The sequence below is a fragment of the Pimephales promelas genome, chromosome 4 (assembly GCF_988280905.1).
Source record: "Pimephales promelas chromosome 4, fPimPro1.hap1.1, whole genome shotgun sequence".
NCBI classification, from domain to species: domain Eukaryota; kingdom Metazoa; phylum Chordata; class Actinopteri; order Cypriniformes; family Leuciscidae; genus Pimephales; species Pimephales promelas.
This window is the reverse complement of record NC_142772.1, coordinates 5,386,315-5,406,629: the sequence shown is the minus strand read 5'-3', so window position 1 is coordinate 5,406,629 and position 20,315 is coordinate 5,386,315. Positions and strand designations below refer to the sequence as shown.

Sequence of the window (20,315 nt, the reverse complement as noted above, 5' to 3'; positions counted from 1 at the left end):
GCAAAAGTGGCGTTGCATTATCCCTTTTTATTCTGCTTTTAGACAAGCGTTTTGGGTGGGAAATCCATGTGGTGACAAACGTGTGTGAAATTCAATGTAGTTTGCACTCCAGGCGGCTAGGTGGCAATGTGGAGCACTGCCACACAACAACACAAAGTCCATGCGCCTGTGTACAACCTTCACTGTCTAGCAGACTTTTGCGTTTTTACCCTTTAGACGGGAACGCGGCGGTGGAGCGTTTTTAAGATTTCCACTCTGGAGGGTGGTTTCACTTTTTTGCATTTTTAAGCCCCAAAAACACCATAGCCGTGTAAACGACAGGCATATCCGATAAAATATTTTCACGTTTTCACCCACGAGCGTTCTCATGTAAACAGTCCCTGAAACACAAAAAGAGAGTAATGAACTAAAAACAGAACAGGTGTGTGAATGTATTAACAACCAAGGAAACTATAACGCTGACTAGGAACTAATGGTGCGTTCTATTATGTTTTGCGTATCTGAGTCGGAGAAAAAAATGGACGCCACCCGGAAAGCTGTTGTAATGGTAGCACTGGCCAGGCACATTAAAAATATATTATGACTACACCTTATCAAAACGCAGCCATCTGAACTTGAAAGTGTTCACTTTATTTACTGTTTTTCATGTTAATCTTCTGTTAGCAACACTAGCAACGTTAGTAATTGCACTCACAACAACCCATTCCCATACCTACAGGGGACGCAGTAATACGAGTGATTATAATCATCATTTAAAATACCAAAGCGGTTCAAAAACAATGAACAATTCATACAAGTCACACAGGGTGCAGCCATCTTGAATTCCGAAACGGAATTCTTGCTAGCTGTCGTCACGGTTGTCCGACGTCCGAGAGGAGAAATCCGAAGAAAGGGGGCGTGTTGCTAGGCAACGTCTGTCTTCCGATTCGGATCTCCGCGACGGAAAAATAATAGAACGCACCATAAGGCAAAACAAGGTCAGGGAAAACTGAACATTTAACCAAAACAGACACGTGTGTTACCATGATGGTGTTTTGTATTCGTGTGTATGACCCCGTGCACCTTATCTATTTGAACTTACAGTGTAACGTTGTAGGCTACTTATATACTTTATTTAAGCTCTGGCCATCAGGCACACACACACACACACACAGAGCATGTGAAATATCTGAGATCAGCACATTTCAGAACATATTTTTGGGCTAATGCTAATGCACAGTTCAGATACACACAGACTTTATAAACACACAATCTTGGGGAATCTAGGGCAGCTCATCTCAACTTACATCCACAAATATTAGTGCAATAAGAGTTCAACCATCAAGGATTTAGCATGCCGGACAAAAAATAGCTCAGACAGAAGATGGGAAACCATAGCAGACCTATGCAGAGTGTGAGTATAAAACATGGTGTGTGTTTAAAACTTCATGCTAGGTAGTTATTAGTGCTGTATAGTGTTTAAACCATTACTGTCATTTTCTCTAATAAAGCCAAGATGTATTCCAAGCTCTAGTGCAGACCGCGGAGAAAGAAAAACTACATCTTTAACATTTTACGAAGTAAATGGTCTTTATTAGCATATACGAGTCCTGACGTATTGTGTGGTTGCTAACACAGCAAACAGGGAACGTTCTCAGAAAGTTATGAGCAAACATTCTTCCAGTAATATTAATAAAACGTTTGATCAGAGTTGTCTGTTTTTTAACGTTTTCAAAATGTAGAACAAAAACATTATTTATACACCATTCATTGAATTATTTTCTGAAACATTTTAGTTGCAAATTCATCTGTTTTTTTTTAAATGCAACTTGTTTCAGAACATTTAGAGAACATTCAAATGTCACATTCTCATAATGTTTGCAAAAATGATCAAATGTGATTTTCCCTTAACATTTGCATAACCAAACAATAATAAAAAAAAAAAAACCTTTAAAAACAAATTTGATGTTTTGAACATTTAAAGAATGTTCAGAAATAATGTTTATGGGAATTTCTGCAAAGGTTTAGTCAAACGTCTCAAGTCTAATATTTAGGGAACGGGGTTTGTTCAAATATCTACACTGTAAAAAATGATTTTTTGTTTAAGTAAATACTAGTGAAAAAACCAAATGTAATTTACTTGAAAAAGTTAGTTCAGGCAAGAATTTAAAAATTCCATGTCAGTACTTATTTCAAGCAAGTATAAATGAAAGTGTAATATCAACTCAATAAAATTAAGTAAAAATTACTCAACTTTTCTGATACTGGGGTTCCCATCATGCACTGGACCTGGAATAATTAATGAGGTTCATTTTTCACTGGTTTCCCAACCCGATCTCACGACCAAGTCGTACGAATACGACGAATGATTAAAAATTGGCTAATTCGTAACAATTCATACGACCTCACTCGTACGAATTAATACGATTTTGCTAAATCGTACATATTTTACGAATTGGCCAATTCGTATGAATTCGTACGAATGACCTACCCCTTACCCCGCCCCTAAACCTAACCATCACGTGGGTTTAGACAAATCGTACGAATTAGTACGAGTGAGGTCGTACGAATTAGTACGAATTAGCCACTTTTTAATCATGCGTCGAATTCGTACGAATTGGTCGTGAGATAGTGTTGGGTTTCCAGCTGTATTTACACTGTTTTATCATTGATTTTTGTTTTCAGTATTAGTAAATTGCCATTTTGTGACATTTCGAGTAAATTTTTTGCTTAAAACGACACATTCAAACACAAAAACGATCCATCAAATGTTACCACCATTGTGTATTGTCTACCAAGTATTGAGGTGTTTGCATTCACATAAGGCTTAAAGTCTGACATGATGTATATATAAATTACTTAGATGATCTAAGTAAAGAACATACTATAAATGACTAATAAAATTCAAGATATTTGTTTTAGTGAAGTGTAATATAAAGGCAAAGGAAATCGGTATTAATCAACCTTTTACAAGCCGAGTTAAAATTACGTATTTTTTGTAAAGTTTACTTAATTCCACATTCCAAGTAAATTTAACTTAAAGATTTCTAATTAAAGCTACTGATAAATATGTTTAGGTTTTTACTTTGCAAATCTTTATAAATTTACTAGCATTTTCTGAGTGAGATCGTTTAGCAAGGTTTTTTCAAGTAAATCCTACTCCAAATTTTTTACAGTGTATGAATTACTATTGTTGCTAGTCTGAATATTTTTTAATTTGGGAAATATCTGGATCCCTCTACATTTGTGTATGGTCATTTGTTTGTGTGTGTGTGTGTGTGTGTGTGTGTGTGTGTGTGTGTGTGTGTGTGTGTGTGTGTGTGTGTGTGTGTGTGTGTGTGTGTGTGTGTGTGTGTGTGTGTGTGTGTGTGTGCATACAGACGGATGCTTTTTTATTAAAAAGAAAGTCATTAAAAAAAAAAAATACTTCAAAGTGCTCTTATCAGACAATTCCCATTTTCAGTGTGAAGTCAGGTAAACACACACAGACACAAATACACACGTCATACGGAATGCATGAGAGAACACTTACAAAACCTTCAGTCTGACTTGATCATACACAAACATGCGCTGTGCATTGAAACTTCAGACACACTAAACCTGACATTGGTCATAGAGTAACTTTGAACTCCAGAACAAAAGTTGACATAGATGCAGGCTTAACCAGAGTATAGCAAAGTGTCTGTGGTCCGTGGCATCGTTTAAGCATTCAAGATCAAAAAGACCGCAGGGTAATTGTACAGGACTTCTTGGGCTCATTCATTTATGTTCAAACATAACCTGTACACATTATGTTTGCCTTGTATCAAAGTCCTTTTGACTAGCATATCATTTGGGACAATCAAGCATTTCCTGAGGTAGTGGGAGACTTGTGGGAAGCAGTTTCGGTGTGACACAAATGTTTAGTTCCTGCGGTATGAAGGCCCTAATATTTTGAGAGGATTTTATATTTGTACGGAAATTTCTATTAATGCTGAAAGGATGCCTAATGAAATCAAATTGAATCAGAGATGCCAGAGTTTTAAAATTCTGAAATATATGCTTTCTTTTGATGTCCTACAAGAGCATTTATCCTATTGGGAATCACAGTAGTGATCACTATTGGAAACTACTAAATAATATCTATTAGGATATCTCTTTTGTGTCGTGTTGAAATCCTTTAATACAAATCGCATTATAACTCTGTTGTATACTGTTACGTGGTTAAATTAGTATGTTGTTAGTTAACACAAGACACAATGGTGAAGATGTCATCCTGTGGGAAACTCCCAGTTTCACTCCACAACTGTGAATCACACATGACCCCCTGTGGACAGAGTTGGTATGGACTTTTAGGGCTTGAATGTCTGCCACGATCAGGGCTCTAATGCACTGTAATATTCTTGATATTGCAATATCATGAAGAAAGGGCATTATAAAATGAGCAACAACAGTTATAATTGAACTTATTGCAAGACTGGATAAATGTCCTCATTGTGAACTTTAATTAAGCTAAAAGCCTTTAAAACTGCAGGTTTGAATCCTCTGTTTGGCAGATTCTGGCTCTGTTCTCTGAGTAAACGAAGGGCTAAAGCTGTGGTCACAAAATGTATTCGGATGCCACAACCAAAAAGATATGATGAAACACCCAATCAATTCAAAATGTGAAAATCCAACACAGCTTTAAAGTTTGTGTTCTTCAAAATTGGCCTGGAGTTTACCTCATTTGGGGCAGTCATGGCCTGATAGTTAACCCAATCGCTCCAATGAACGATTCCAATCGCTCCCTGAGCGCCACTGCTCCGTGTGTGTGTGTGTTCTTACTCACTACTCTTAATGTGAGTGCACTAACTTGAATGGGTTAAATGCAGAGGATAAATTCTGACTTGACTTTCACTTTTTTCAGTCATTACATCCTCTCTTGGTCACACATCATACCGTTAAACGAATTTGCCATTTTGAATTCTCAAAACTTGAATTAACAGAAAACTCAAGCAGTCTATGGTAATGCTATAATGTACAGTAAATCAGTGTGTACCATGGTTATTTCTTGGGTTTGTACATTTTTGCCTTCACTAAATAGTCATGTGATGTGACAAATACTTTTTAAATGGACACATTTATGTGCGTGACATTTTCTTTTACACACCTTTAAAAATTATGAAAAAGTGAATGGTGACACCATGCTACCCACTTATGTGTATTTTTTACCCACTTATATGTGTATTTTTTATCTTATGTACTAGATTAACTAGATCTACTAGAATTCTTTTAAATATTCCTTTAAAAGGTCCATTTGGAGCTTGGCAAAATTACCATCTTTTTATGAAGTGAGCTGCACAGTATCATAATCCTTAAAACACTTCTGTCTTTAAATATTTAAAATAATTCCTTTTACAGACCAAATTAAAGGACATTTGCATGTTTTAAGTCATTTTTGACCTACACTCTCATAAAAAAGGTACAAAAGCTTTCACTGGGGCTGTATTCAAAACATACACCTTTTTACCAAAAGAGTGCATGTTAGTACCTCAAAAATACATACTGGCACCAAAAGTGTACATATCAGTACCAAAATGGTAGATATAACCTTTGACTCCCAGTGACTGCTTTTGTGTACATTAATTTCTGAGAGTATGTGGTCATATGCTGGATAAAATTGTATGTATGCATTGTTGTTATGTGTTTTTAAGTTGTTTATGTGAAACTTTTTGTGCTGCCATTTTAGCCAAGAGATTTTATTTCTCAATGGGACTATCCACATAAAATATAACATATAACATTTTAGTGTAATTGTGAGAGCCAGAAAGAATTTCAAAGCTGTGAAAATGTGCCCATCACATTATATAAAACATTTAAAAATCTTCAGAAAGCAATAATACAGTAAATGGCAATAGAAAGTGGTTTTCAGCAGGTACAATCAGAAACAGAGAATGCATCATCACCACAGTGGCATCATAAGACAAGCAAAGAATCTCATACATTGGTCCATCTGTGCCAGTAGTTAAGACAACACAGTAATACGACAATGAAGAACTTAGATACATACATGGTGAATTACTACAGTTTTAAAGACATTGTCAAAAGTGAGAAATGTCTCCAATCATCCAGGCATTTCATATAACCTGAGGAAAAGGTTAAGGAGACACTGGAACAAATCTGAACAAACAATCTAATTGTTGTGAATCTGTGCAATATTTGCTATTAGCTTATTTACCCTTCAATCCTCTTTATGTACACGCAAAACGATGTTTAGAGAATGTTCACACTGCTATTTTCTATATTTCTGAAGTAAATGAGGATTGAGTTACAAACCAAAAAGGACAAAAAACACCAAAAGAACATCAATTATCCACATAACCGAAGTCATTCAATAGCTTTGTGTGAGGAACAGGCTGACATTGGCATTGTAATTCACTGAAAATCTGCAGTTTGACAACAGAAATGGCAAATATCATTGGTTCCTGCATGACGAAGAAAAGTCATACAGGTTTAGAACAAAATAAAAGTGAGTTAATGATGACAGCTTTTCACTATGTGAAAAGATAAGGTAAATAATACACTGAAGAGTACATACACTGAGTTAAAAAAAAAGAAAAATCAATAAATATAACAAAATGAATAAATATAAGCGAAGTAGCAACATGAAAAACTTGAAGAGATCTAAGGCCAGAAACATACTCTATGCAAGTTCTCAAAATACATTGAAAGTGTGCAGCATACTTTAGGACCGTTCAGACAGAATGCTTTTTTTTCCATTCCACTGTGCTACTTTGCCATTGTTTTCAATATAAACAAGACCTAGACGGACAAGTTTGCTATTGTGGAAAAGGTCTTCTCTCTTTGCTTAATAATCTCTGAAGTCAAAAATCAGACTTTATTGGTCCAGTCAACAAAACCAAAATGGCAGCTGATCATCTAACAATCTTAATGGCCTTAAAGAAGTAGTTCACTTTAAAAAAAAAACTTTTGCTGATCATTTGCTCACCCCCATGTCATCCAAGATGTCCATGTCTTTCTTTCTTCAGTCGAAAAGAAATTAAGGTTTTGAAGAAAACGTTCCAGCATTTTCTCCATATAATGCACTTCAATGGGAACCGAACGGTTCAAGGTCCAAATGAGAGATTCAGTGCAGATTCAAAGGGCTTTAAACGACACCAGAAGATGAATAAGGGTCTTCTCTAGCGAAACGATCGGTCATTTAAAAAAATAAATGAAAAAGTTTAAGTTTTATAATCAAAAATGCTCACCATGCTCTGTTCCGTGATGCGCGTTCATGACTCTCCTGTTCGAACTCGTTCATCAAATTGTACAAATCTTTTTTCGAGTCATGACTCGAAGGGTCCAAGATAAGACCCTTATTCATTTTCCGGTGTCGTTTAAAGCCCTTTGAAGCTGCACTGAAACTCTCATTTGGACCTTGAACCGTTTGGTTCCCATTGAAGTCCATTATCAAATACCTTAATTTCTTTTCGACTGAACAAAGAAAGACGTGGACATCTTGGATGACATGGGGGTGATTAAATTATCGGCAAACGTTTTTTTAAAAGTGAACTACTCCTTTAAAAAGGTTTTTTTCTGTTACTGTGGTGGTAGAAAACATGAAATGGGTGTCCGTTCAAACGCCTTTTCCACATGTGTCATTATTCATGTAACTAGCTTTCAGCAATTGTGTGCTATTAAATCAGCAAGAGAAGAGAAGATATCATATGTGTGGTGGCTGATTCTGCACATCCCACAGAACTGTTGTTCTGCCATGACGGTAGCTGACCTGAATGAAAAACTCACTGTAAATATTTACAGGCCAAAGCTGTAGCAGATGGTAATATATTGCTCTGATTAATGAACTGTTGCCTGAATTTAGTTCTTAGATTTCCAAAAGCTTGCTCAGCGAGAAGCGTTCAAGATCACAGACATACAGTGTGTTTCAGCTCTAAATCTTTTAAGGCTCTTTCACAGCAGTCACACTGGATAGATTTCCTCAGTACAGCTTTTTTACAGAGGATATCAGGCAACACCATATTTTGTATGCCAGAAGCTTTTTAAACCTATTACAGATTAAGAAAAAATATTTATCTGCAAATAAATCAATCTGATACGTCAATGATAAAAGAACATTTAATTTACAGTAAAGTATATTAGAATCTCTCTCTCTCTCTCTCTCCTTCAGTGTGTCTTTGTCTTTGCGTCCTTGTAACTTCAGCGGCATTTAAAGCACTATAATGATCATTTAAACTGTAAAACTTCCCCCACAACCATCCTCAAACTGAAACTACAAGACCTTAGAGACAAGAGAACTCTGTCATCCTTGTTTGATATCTTTTTTCTCATATTCTGTATATGCAACACCTACGCACATTCAGTCTTTTTCATTTTTTTTTTTTACAAAGCAAAACGGCAAAGACATCTTGCATGCATACATCTCGCTTAGTAAAAACCGTCAGAAAATGTTCAAGCTATCTTTCACCCTAAGGGAAAAATATAGTGTATTTATTATATAAATGATTCAACTAAAATAAAGAAAAGTTCAGGACTAACCCTAACCCTAACCTAACCCTAGCCCTAACCCTAAATGTGGACCCGGGCCTGGCCCTCAGTCCGGAGTGGACCCTAGAGGAGATGGAGATTCTGGAGGATGGGATACATTGGGCACCGGACATGGCAAAGGAAATATTTAAGAATTGGCTGGACCAGCTGGAAATTTAAGTTTGTACACTGGATTTGATGAATAAATAGTTTATTTTGGTTCTGAATTTGTCTCAGGGTTTTCATTGTTGAGCTAGCATTGAGTGATGTACTGTAGTTGTTTTTTTCTTCTTACCAAATGTCTGTTTAAAAGACCATTGCTGTTTTTGTGAAACACTAGGGTCCCAGGTCGTCCAATTGAGAATGAGGAATGAGAGATGAGTTCAGTTTACTTGTTTTTTTTTTTTTTTTCAGGAACCTGCCACATAAACATAAAACTATGAAATAACCAGAGGGGGCATGTCATGATGAGGGGAGGAATTTGGGAAGATTGTCCCAGAATTAAGTCCTTTTCTGAGCCCCTTTCAGAACAAGAAGTTTGACCTTTTTGATAATTGGTTGTTGATTAAAAGAGTTGGGAGAACTGAGATTTCCCTTTAAAGGAATGTTTTTTTTTTGGAGATGGGAGGAGCAGTTGTCGGTTCTCAGTTTTCGATAAGTGATCCTTTTGATCTGAGTTCCTTTTAGAACAAAGAATGGGTCTGATTGAAATATCGTTGTTTTCTTAAAGTTTTGGTAGATAGGCTGTAGAATAGAGGGGAAGGACAGTTTTCGTTCCTTGTTTCGATAGAAATCGATAAAATCGTGTTGAGCACGAGCCGGGAATGCAACTTTCAGAAAGAATTTTTTCTCACCGCGGTAGAGGTAACCACATCAAAAAAGCATATATAAGAGCTGCGCCATCTGGTGGTATCTATTGTTGATGATTTTGTCCTGGGTAAGGATTAAATCTGTTTAATTTTTTTTCTACTCTCAAGGGAAGGGTTGGTGCATTGGCAACAATGTTAGGTTGCCATTTGGGAACTTCCCAGACAACACTCTCTAAGTCATCAGGTACTCACAAAGGGGCCTAAAGAAGCAGGTTATTCCTTGCAGACCTGTTCCGAGTAGCCTGGATACCTTGCGGTGTTAACGAAGGGCTGCTTGGAAGGGTGGTAAGTATCCAGCCCCCCTGGGTCTGGTCCTTTTGGTGAAAACTCCAATACAGGAGTCAACGCATCCAGCGGTTGTCCGGTAGTCGGATGATGTCTGTTTGGTTTTGCTTTGGCTCTGAGGGGGAAGTACTGGTAGAAGCTTGATGCTGGGAGCTGATAGTTCCTCATCCGCCAGTACTGTCACCTGCCCATTGTGAGTTGGATCCTCAAGGATCATAAGGCTCTTTTGGTTTGGAGGTAGCCTTCTAAGAGTTGAATTCGATTAAACCGACAGAATAATCAATTCCAATAAAAATCCCGTAAGCAGAACCCAACAACCTTAGACTACTGAGGATCTGGTCCATCCCGACTAGCGATCGAAACATCCGGTGAATCTGAGGTACACTACTGATGAGAGTGTCTTGAATATTTCCCTCATACATCGTCTGAGGGAGTAAGACTGTACTTCTATACGGATTAGCCATTTTAGTCCCTGAACCTATCCACAGTATCCCTGTAGCTTGTACACCAAGTAGTGTTTGGTTGTCGCTTGTAGATAAGCTAGGCCTGTGGACCAGCAGTTTGTACACCGAGCAGTACTTGTTTTGCATTCTAGGCCTATACCAGCTCTTTCCCTAAACCTACCCACAGTAGCCCTGTGGTTTGGACATAGTTAGGCCCGCACCAACTTTCTCACTAACCTTACCCACAGTAGTCCTGTAGTTCACTAGGCCAGTCTTTTTTTTTGAAATTTTGGATTTGGTCTCACTTTGACAAGGAAAAAATGAGATCGGGGTGTTATCGACTCCTGTTCTGCCCACTGTGGACTGGTAGATTATAGACCTCGAGCTGGGGACTATTGTGTATTCTCCATTTTCAGTCCTTGGTTCTAGAAAGAACAGACTCCGAGTTAAGGAGCAATGGTATAGACTAACAAGCGTCGGCTCATGCATTTCTCAGACTCCCGCTCTCCTGGTCCAGTGCCAGGAGGGTGGGGGACTGTTGTAATTGCCCTTAAAAAAACTAACCCAGCCAGAGCCATACCAGGGTTCAATTCGTGAGGTTTGGATTTGTGGGCTGCGCCGTATCGGAGGGGTGTTGGTTGTGATCGAGGTTAGATCTACTCTAGGTACACGAATTGTGGTGTAGGGGCGAGACGCCAGGCTGGGATTACCTGACAGTGGTCTTCGGCTGCTGGAAGGTTTGCCAGTCTGGGATTTGTGCAGGTAAACCTTGCATCTCGGGTTGAGTTGTATCTGCCTAGAGGTCTGTGGTTATAGGTTATAGGCTCTTGTTTAGGCTGAGAGGTTCCTTACCTTTTCAGTTGGTTGTGTGGGTGTTTTTTTTTCTCTCAACTCAAAAGGGTTGGGTTGGGGGTGGTATTGAACAAATACGAGCCCAAGCAGGCTCTTAGGGAAGCAACCACCTAGACAGGGCGGGTGTCTCCTGGTTCACTTTTATTTAACTTTTGGGGGGTTTGTTGGTTAAGTTAAGAATGAATGGGTGTAAGGGTGAGGATAGATACTGATGGGATGTTTTTGTTTTACAGGCAGAGAGAGTAAGGCGAGGGGAGTGAGAAAAAAGAAAAACAAAATGAACAAAGATCAGGAGTTTAAAGAGCTTGTTCGAGTCCTGTATAAGTTTCTACGGGCCTTCCACCACGTGTGGGAAATAAAAGTGGCATCCGAAACCAAATGCCCCCCAGCCAGACTTCAAAAGCTGGCGGCCCAGATCTCGGGGGGGATCCAGCCAGCATTCCCAAATTTAACGGTAGAATGGCTGATCTTTGGAAATGCCAATAATTGGCTAAATACAGAGATGGACATCTTGACCCAACACTACCAGGACACTTTGGAGGCGGCCAAACTGGCAATGAATCACATGTCCAAGGATAGGTGGAGGGATGCATTGGTTATCGCCACTAAGTGGGCTCGGAGTAATATTAAGAAAATCCGGGAAGGAACGATTCGGGAAGCGTACGAGGCCATTACTAGAATTATAACCCAGGGGGAGAGGGCAGGGCCAAGTGAGGCCCCAGTGGAGCCAGATTTGCCCCAGGCCGCTGGACCATTCCCCTCTTCCTCTTCTTCTGCGTCTGGAGGGAAAGTCCGTGTGAAGGAGAGAGGAGCAGAGAGGGAGGTAGTTGTGCAGGAGGCTCCGCTGGTCCCAGAGGGGCGCCGGAAAGCGCCAAGCCAATCTGGCGTGATGCAGAAAGCCCTGGGAAATGCCGGACCTGGGCCTCAGTCCGGAGTTGACCCTGGAGATGGAGGTTCTGGAGGAGGGGTCCAGGATGGAGGTAGGCCCTGTGGAAATGGGAGTAAATGTTTGGGTTCAAAGAGGGATAGGGCAGTGGTATTTATGCCAGTCAGTGGCCCAGTGACAGCAAAACGGGCACACGTTGAACAGGCTCGGGAGGTCCCCCAGGCGGAGGATCAGGAGGCAGAGGGGGTAACCTGGAATCTGTGTAAGAGACATGAGAGCCAGGGGGATAAATAAAAGCTCTGGAGTCTTACCCCGGGGAAGTCGATCCTCATCCTGGGGGACTCCAATCTTAGTCGTCTCACTTGATAAGGGGACGGGAACATAGAAGTCCATAGTTTTCCAGGGGCCAGTTTGAACCATGCCAATGATTTGTTAAAAAATAAGACACCAGTTTTCCCAAAGGCCCAACACACGATCCTGTCTTTTTGTTTTAATGACAGGGCACAGCTGAACAGCTGGTGAAGAAGGTCCGTGAGGCATCGACTTACATCTTTCCTTATGCAGTGGTGTGTATGGCTATGCTCAATTGGACTGATAGCGTGCCAGACAGTTGTGTCCGGAACCTTAGGGCTCTAAACAATATAATTTAGAGAACTGAATTCAGTATTCCTCTTCTGCCTAGGGACCATTTTAGGGTGGTGGAGGATGGGATACAATGGGCACCGGACACGGCAAAGGAAATATTTAAGCTTTGGCTGGACCAGCTGGAAATTTAAGTTTGTGCACTGGGTTTGATGAATAAATAGTTTATTTTGTTTCTAAATTTGTCTCAGGGTTTTCATTGTTGAGCTAGCATTGAGTGATGTAGTTGTTTTTTTTCTTCTTACCAAATGTCTGTTTAAAAGACCATTGCTGTTTTTGTGAAACACTAGGGTCCCAGGTCGTCCAATTGAGAATGAGGAAGAAGAGATGAGTCCAGTTTACTTGCTTTTTTTTTTCTTCAGGAAGCCGCTACATAAACATAAAACTATGAAACAACAAGAGGGGGCATGTCATGATGAGGGGAGGAATTTGGGAAGATTGTCCCAGAATTAACTCCTTTTCTGAGCCCCTTTCAGAACAAGAAGTTTGACCTTTTTAATAATTGGTTGTTGATTCAAAGAGTTGGGAGAGCTGAGATTTCCCTTTAAATGAATGGGGTTTTTTTTGGAGATGGGAGGAGCAGTTGTCGGTTCTCGGTTTTCGATAAGTGTTCCTTTTAATCTGAGTTCCTTTTAGAACAAAGAATGGGTCTGATTGAAATATCGTTGTTTTCTCAAGGGTAGTTAGGCTGTAGAATAGCGGGGAAGGACGGTTTTCGTTCCTTGTTTCGATAGAACCAGACGTCTGTTTGGCTTTGCCTTGGCTTCAAGGGGGAAGTACTGGTAGAAGCTTGATGCTGGGAGCTGGTAGTTCCTCATCCGCCAGTACTGTCACCTGCCCATTGTGAGTTGGATCCTCAAGGGTCGTAAGCCTCTTTTGGTTTGGAGGTAGTCTGAATTCGATTAAACAGGCAGAATTATAAATTCTAATAAAAATCCTGTAAGCAGAGCCCAACAACCTTATGTTATTGAGGATCTGGTCCATCCCGGCTGAACACGAGACACTCGTCCTGCCTACCCACAGTAGCCCTGTGGTTTGTACATAGTTCGGCCCGCACCTACTTTCACATTAACTCTACCCATAGTAGCCCCGTGGTTCACTAGCCCAGTCATTTTTATGGAATAACTAACTGGGCTGAGTTTCTCAAAAGCATAAGTCGATCCAAGAACAATTCCCACCAACTTTTGAGAAACGCAGCGCTAGGCAGTGGATAGTTCCCACTTCCCAGCATGCTTTGCAAAGGACTGAATTAGGAGAGTAAATATAAGGAAACATTTTATTTTATGTGTTTATCAGTAAAGGGAAAGATGTTGGGAGCTTGTTTAATGTTTAGTTATGTTGGACATTTAGAGGAGTTTCTGTAATTGAATCTTCTGGTTACCATTGTGCTGAAGAGTAGCGCCTGTGCTTAGGCTGTGGGCACTCACTTGTGTCATATCAGGACTGACTTTTGTTTGGTAATTAAGCCTCAGTGAATTAATTAATAAATTAGGTTGGACCAACATAAAAATTGGCTGTGTTGAAGTTATGTTAAACATACTTGAGTAAATTAAATTGATCTAACTAAATTGAATTGACCCAACTAAACTGATCAATTTTGAATGGACTAAATAAAATTGAGTGTAAAATGTCTTAATCATTTAAAACACAAAAAGATAATATAATAATAATAGTTTTTTTTTTCCTTGCTGGAGAAATCTGGTTATATCGTCACAGTTATGCTTCACCAAAACCTTGTTTTTTTTCAGGTTAGGTGAATTTAGTTATCAGTAATCTTAAACAATTTATTTCTTTGCAACAAAACCAGCTTTTTTAGATGTTACCACATTTTCCAGTACATTAGTTGAACAGACAAAAAACTCAATTCAGTGTACACCAGGCAAGCCAGTTCTCCTCTTCAAACAATGTCAACATAAAGAAAAAAACAACATAATTTGTCATAACAGTGAAATACATTTGCCAAGTACAAGAGCAATTATAAATCGTGGCAGTGTTTGTCTGAACTGAATAATTCATGCTAATTTAACGAAAAATGCTTGTATCAGCATAGGATGGCTTTAATTGTTGTACAATATATTTTTTTTCCATATTAGTGGTCCTAAATAATTTATTTTCTTTTTCATTATGGGGTGAAATATGACCCCCCACATGAGATTCATCCATATACACACTCATATTCACATACTCTACTCATAATTGGACAAACAGAACAGAATTGCAATATTACATTTGAGATACTATTAATATACTCCAGTTTTGCAACCACATCAACAGACCTTCCGCAAACGCAAATGAGGGTTGGATGAGATCAGTCAGCAGAATATATGGATACTTCGCTCCCATGATCCTGAGAAAGGGAAAGAGAAAGAGGGATGCTAAACAGGCACACACTCGCAGTAAATTAGCTTTCACGCGCTTGAGAGCACCAAAGGCAGTTCCATTAGCTCAGAAGCACTTCTATCCCCAACAAACACATGCCACCCACTCTCCCACAACAACACGCTGGGTTGAATATTCAATTCACACAGGCTCACCTTAATTAAGCATTTCATTAGCACATAAGACGCTGAGTGATTCAATATGATACAGGGGTACACCTGTCAGATTTAGAAGGCTGCGTCGTAATAACCAGCAACTGAGTATCATGTTTTGCATTAAACCTTATTAGTGATTGGTTTGATACTTGTTGTTCATATAATGCCACACTGGAAATATACAATTGTTTCCCAAAAAGAACAATTTTTCTGATCACTTTCACTGATGTAACCCATTGTAATGAGTGCTTGAATCTGTGCTTAATCTGTAATAAGATTTGTTTAGTAGAAAAGACAAAAATTACACAAAGTATTCTGTTGGGCTGAGAGTTTGTTATTACAAATAATTTAAAAAAAAAAGTGGGTTTAAACACAAGAGGCTCATTCAGACATTATTTCCAAGTCCAAAGAGCACTTCCTGGCAAATATTCTGGATAATGTTCAGGTTCTCAATGATTTTGGACTCCCAGCCAAGAGTATGATTACATTGAACAGAGAAAATACAAGTCATCTCAGATCAGTATAAAATCGACTAATATTAGTGACCTCCTAACTAATAGGAGAACTGAGCTGAGCTTTCTCCAGAGCGGCTAAATATATAAATTAACTAAATTAACCTTTTTTTGTTTTTACTAAAAAAAAAATATTGAACCAACACTGAACTTACTTAGGATTGACTATGATGGTATTTTGTTGCATTTTTTTCCTGTTATCACTGTAAAGTGGTTTTGAAACTCTGTTGTAAAAAGCTCTATATAAATAAAAGTTAACTTGACTTGACTTGACTCAGCCATGAGCATTATTTGGTCTGTTTCGAGGACATTTGAACTCATTTATTTGGTCTGTCCTGTCCTAGAGCATGCGTCTCTGAATGGGCACTAGTTTGACCCTGTGGATTTTTTTGGACTTCTCTCTCTCTCTTATGGAGCATGACCAATTTCTCTCAAATGCAATTTGCATACTTCTTAGTGAGTTGGGGATTTTTTGAGGAATTCTTTTTGAAAACATGAAAATCTTTACATTTCATACTTATGTAATACCAAAAAAATGCAAATCCCATCCTGCAGCCCATTCAAACGATTGCATTGATCACAGTGCTGACACACAACACTGAAACAAACACTAACCCCTGACATTGGTAGCATATCATAGATAGCATTGCGGTTTGTGTAGCCATCAGATTTTGATATGAGCTCTTTTGACAGGTGACTGTGTGACTGAGTTGAATGATAAATCCTCTTGATGGAAGTATAAGTCACCCGGCTACTTTTTTCCTACTGATACAATGAATACTCTTTTTACATATTGTTTTTAGCCTACTTTAAAGAAATATGTGATTTCTTATTCAGCCATAGTATTAAAAAAAACTGTAGACAGAAAGTAACCTATTACTTCTGCCGAGATTGCATTCCATGGACACTTTATTATCACATGAGGCAAGGAGAGGAGTCGTGAATGGCAGGTATGCCAGGTATAGGTCACATGACAAAGCCAACATGTAGTAGGCTGCCTTTTAGATGTTGTCTTGTTATTTGTAGGCTACTTTTAAGGTGTGTTCACATTTGTAGTTAAGGTAATGGTTCGCTAGATTTGTTTGGTTTAGAAAAAGCGTTCACATTAGCGTTTTTTAACACTGAAACTACAGATACAGAATCTAAAGGCATAGGGATGCGTTCACAACCTGATTGGTCGGCTTTTATGATGTATATTTCGTGACGGAACTTACAGAAATCCAAAACAATACTGTGTTCAGGGCTAAATGCACTCGTGAGGAGATTATAAAATCTTGTGAAGAGATTATAAAATGTGTAAAGGATTCAAAACAGCGTCAGTAATCGCTCTGTTACATTCAAACAAAGATCTGCAGCGAGGAGATGCGGTTCTGATACCTGTATACCAAACTGTGATGGGCAACATCGCAACTATGATGGCATGCTTGAGCATTTCGTGCTTTTTAGGGTCACATCATGTGACATCATGTCCTGTTTTTGGTTAGTTTACATTTGGTCCATCCTGTGCTTTTCTGTTCTTGTTTTTTGTTGTTGTTTCCCTAAAAAAAACTCTGTTTAGATATCATTAGTTGATGTTACACTAGTCTGCATAAAACATACTTTTGTAACAGTTTAAGTTCAATTAAACGTAGAGGGCCTAAAAGTCCTACTCAGAGAGAGTATGCAAATTTGAGATCATTTATCTGGTCTTTTCTAGATTTCACCCAGAATTTTATTTATAGTTTTGTCACCCTTTTTGTAAAGACATTATTACGTCAACTGAACTATCCACAGCAGAACATCTGAATCATGTGTCCCTCTCAGCCTGTCAATTGAAAAAAAGGCAAATAATAATTACATATAGCCTACTGAAATCTATCTTTAAGAAGATGCATTAAAATAGTTTTTGCCTTTTAAATATCAATGTAAACATTTTCTCATCAAACTCTCAACATATAACTACTGTACATCTCATTGGTTCCCACTAAATCAGTTCACGTAGGCAACCAAACAATTTCACAGCAAAGTAGCCTATGCGGATAAACCAATTGTTGTTAAAATTACATATACGTGAAAGAAATGTCAAAATAGGTGTCAGTTAAATTATCGTCTGGATCCACATCATCAGACAGCACGTAACTCTACCTCAGGAAACATCTCCGTTTGCCCCGCGCTCTCCACGTCTGACGGTAACGGGGCGATTGTGTGTTTCATCCGGTAAAGCATCACAATCATTAAGGCCAAAAGAAACAGCAGCAAACACACAAAAAGTCCAAGATATGTGGATAAACTCGGCAGTCTGGGTTCCGGACGTCCTATGTGCGCCACGGTGGTGGTCCAAATGGGTTCCTCAGTTGACCCATTCTGAAAAAGTCGAGGCAAATCGTCAGGTGTGGGCGTGAAAAAGTTCCTCCAAATGATTTGCTCGTCTATCATGTTGAAAAAAATAAAAATAATAAAGTCTGTTTCAAGCTGAGCAAACGTAGCCTACTGAAAAAAATCGATTCGGAACTATTTCCAGTTACTGCATTCCCATGTTGGTGTAGCAAAAATGCAATTCAGCGTAACTTGCAGATTTCGATAGCATCATCTGAGTATCCAGGAAGAAAAGACAGATATGTGTGTGTGGTCACGCGTCGTGAGTGGAAGAAGCGTCTGTTTGTCGCGCGAGAGAGTGGCAGCGCCTATCTTCACACCAAACGCGATTTATAAGCTCAAAAATACGATCGCTTCCACGCAATTTCAGTTGGCTTCACCTTAACCATGACAAAAACTGTCGTTTTTAAACCGCACCTTTCTCGTCTCACAAACGTTTAACAGTTGAAGACACGACACCGGTTAGTGAAAACGCCTGTAATGACCTTGTTGGTGATACCGCAGGCTTGTTATAGGCGATGCATCTTAAATAAAGACAGCCCATGTCTCTCATCTGTCAAATCGATTGAATCACACCAATACATACGCTATCAACGTCTTCAAGCTGTCCTTGACCCTCGGCTGTTTAGCGATCTATTAATAAAAAAGAGTGTGGTCATCATACTGTCTACATTTAAGTGAATGAATCCCTCGAGAAAGCAATCGTCTCCTAAATGTCCATACTATGACATGTTTCATACACAGTACAAACTTTTAATTTTTCATCTTTTAACAATGAATTATTTGATCCAAGACAACATTATTGTCAAAGAGGATAATATAAACACACACAATACGTTTCCGTGGTGATTTGATGGATGGATGGATGGATGGATGCTGGAGAGATGTCAGCTAACATTCGAAATTCCCTTCTGGGTTTCTTTTATGGCATTTCTTTCAAACTCATAACAAAGAGGATTTTATCGAATCCACTGTAGAAGAAAATATGACTGCCCCCCCCCCCCCCCCCCACACACACACACACACCTTCTAACAATAACTCTCTACCCCCTACCCCCAACTGCAATCATTTTCCATCAACTGTGAAAATGTCACATAGCCTATCTATTAAAAAAAAAAAAAAATTACAAGAAAAAGAATGAAATGTCCTGTTCACCTTGTTCAGCTCAAGCAAACGTGCTGTGAAAAGCTATGCATGAATAGATTGTAGTGTAATATTCAATGTTGGTTTTGTTCCCCTAAAATAAACCATCTTTATAATATTTTTTAGGATACATGATGTTGTATATTGTAATGGTATTGTGAATGGATGATGAAAGGGGTATTTGAAAGAGTGATCTTTTCCAGCGGTTTATTCCACAAAACACAATATTCCAAAAGAAGACACAAACAACCAAGAACTGAGACATTTTGTACTACTTTTAAACTACTATATATATATATACACACACTTACCTAAGATTATTAGGAACATAATACTGTGTTTGACCCCCTTTCACCTTCAGAACTGCTTTAATTCTATGTGGCATTGATTCAACAAGGTGCTGAAAGCATTCTTTAGAAATGTTGGCCCATATTGATAGGATAGCATCTTGCAGTTGATGGAGATTTGTGGGATGCACATCCAGGGCACGAAGCTTCCGTTCCACCACATCCCAAAGATGCTCTATTGGGTTGAGATCTGGTGACTGTGAGGGCCATTTTAATACAGTGAACTCATTGTCATGTTCAAGAAACCAATTTGAAATGATTCGAGCTTTGTGACCTGGTGCATTATCCTGCTGGAAGTAGCCATCAGAGGATGGGTACATCATAGGCTGTGGCATTTAAACGATGCCCAAATGGCACTAAGGGGCCTAAAGTGTGCCAAGAAAACATCTCCCACACCATTACACCACCACCACCAGCCTGCACAGTGGGAACAAGGCATGATGGATCCAAGTTCTCATTCATATGCCAAATTCTGACTCTACCATCTGAATGTCTCAACAGAAATCGAGACTCATCAGACCAGGCAACATTTTTTCAGGCTTCAACTGTCCAATTTTGGAGCTCTTGCAAATTGTAGCCTCTGTATCCTATTTGTAGTGGAGATGAGAGGTACCCAGTGGGGTCTTCTGCTGTTGTAGCCCATCCGCCTCAAGGTTGTGTGTGTTGTGGCTTCACAAATGCTTTGCTGCATACCTCGTTTGTAACGAGTGGTTATTCCAGTCAAAGTCGCTCTTCTATCAGCTTGAATCAGTCGGCCCATTCTCTTCTGACCTCTAGCATCAACAAGGCATTTTCGCCCACAGGACTGCCGCATACTGGATGTTTTTCCCTTTTCACACCATTCTTTGTAAACCCTAGAAATGGTTGCGCGTGAAAATCCCAGTAACTGAGCAGATTGTGAAATACTCTGGCACCAACAACCACGCCACGCTTAAAATTGCTTAAATCACCTTTCTTTCCCA

At 39.1% G+C, this 20,315-nt stretch overlaps 1 protein-coding gene across 1 annotated transcript; it reads left to right on the top strand.

Moving 5' to 3' along the window:
• The first annotated feature begins 11,075 nt into the window (after positions 1-11,075).
• Positions 11,076-12,639, top strand: LOC120471830 (uncharacterized). Its single transcript, XM_039661750.2, has 3 exons — positions 11,076-11,913; positions 12,320-12,385; positions 12,502-12,639. The coding sequence occupies exons 1-2, from the start codon at positions 11,145-11,147 to the stop codon at positions 12,328-12,330; spliced, it is 780 nt and encodes a 259-aa protein (XP_039517684.2). The 5' UTR covers positions 11,076-11,144; the 3' UTR covers positions 12,331-12,385; positions 12,502-12,639.
• The last annotated feature ends 7,676 nt before the right edge of the window (positions 12,640-20,315 follow it).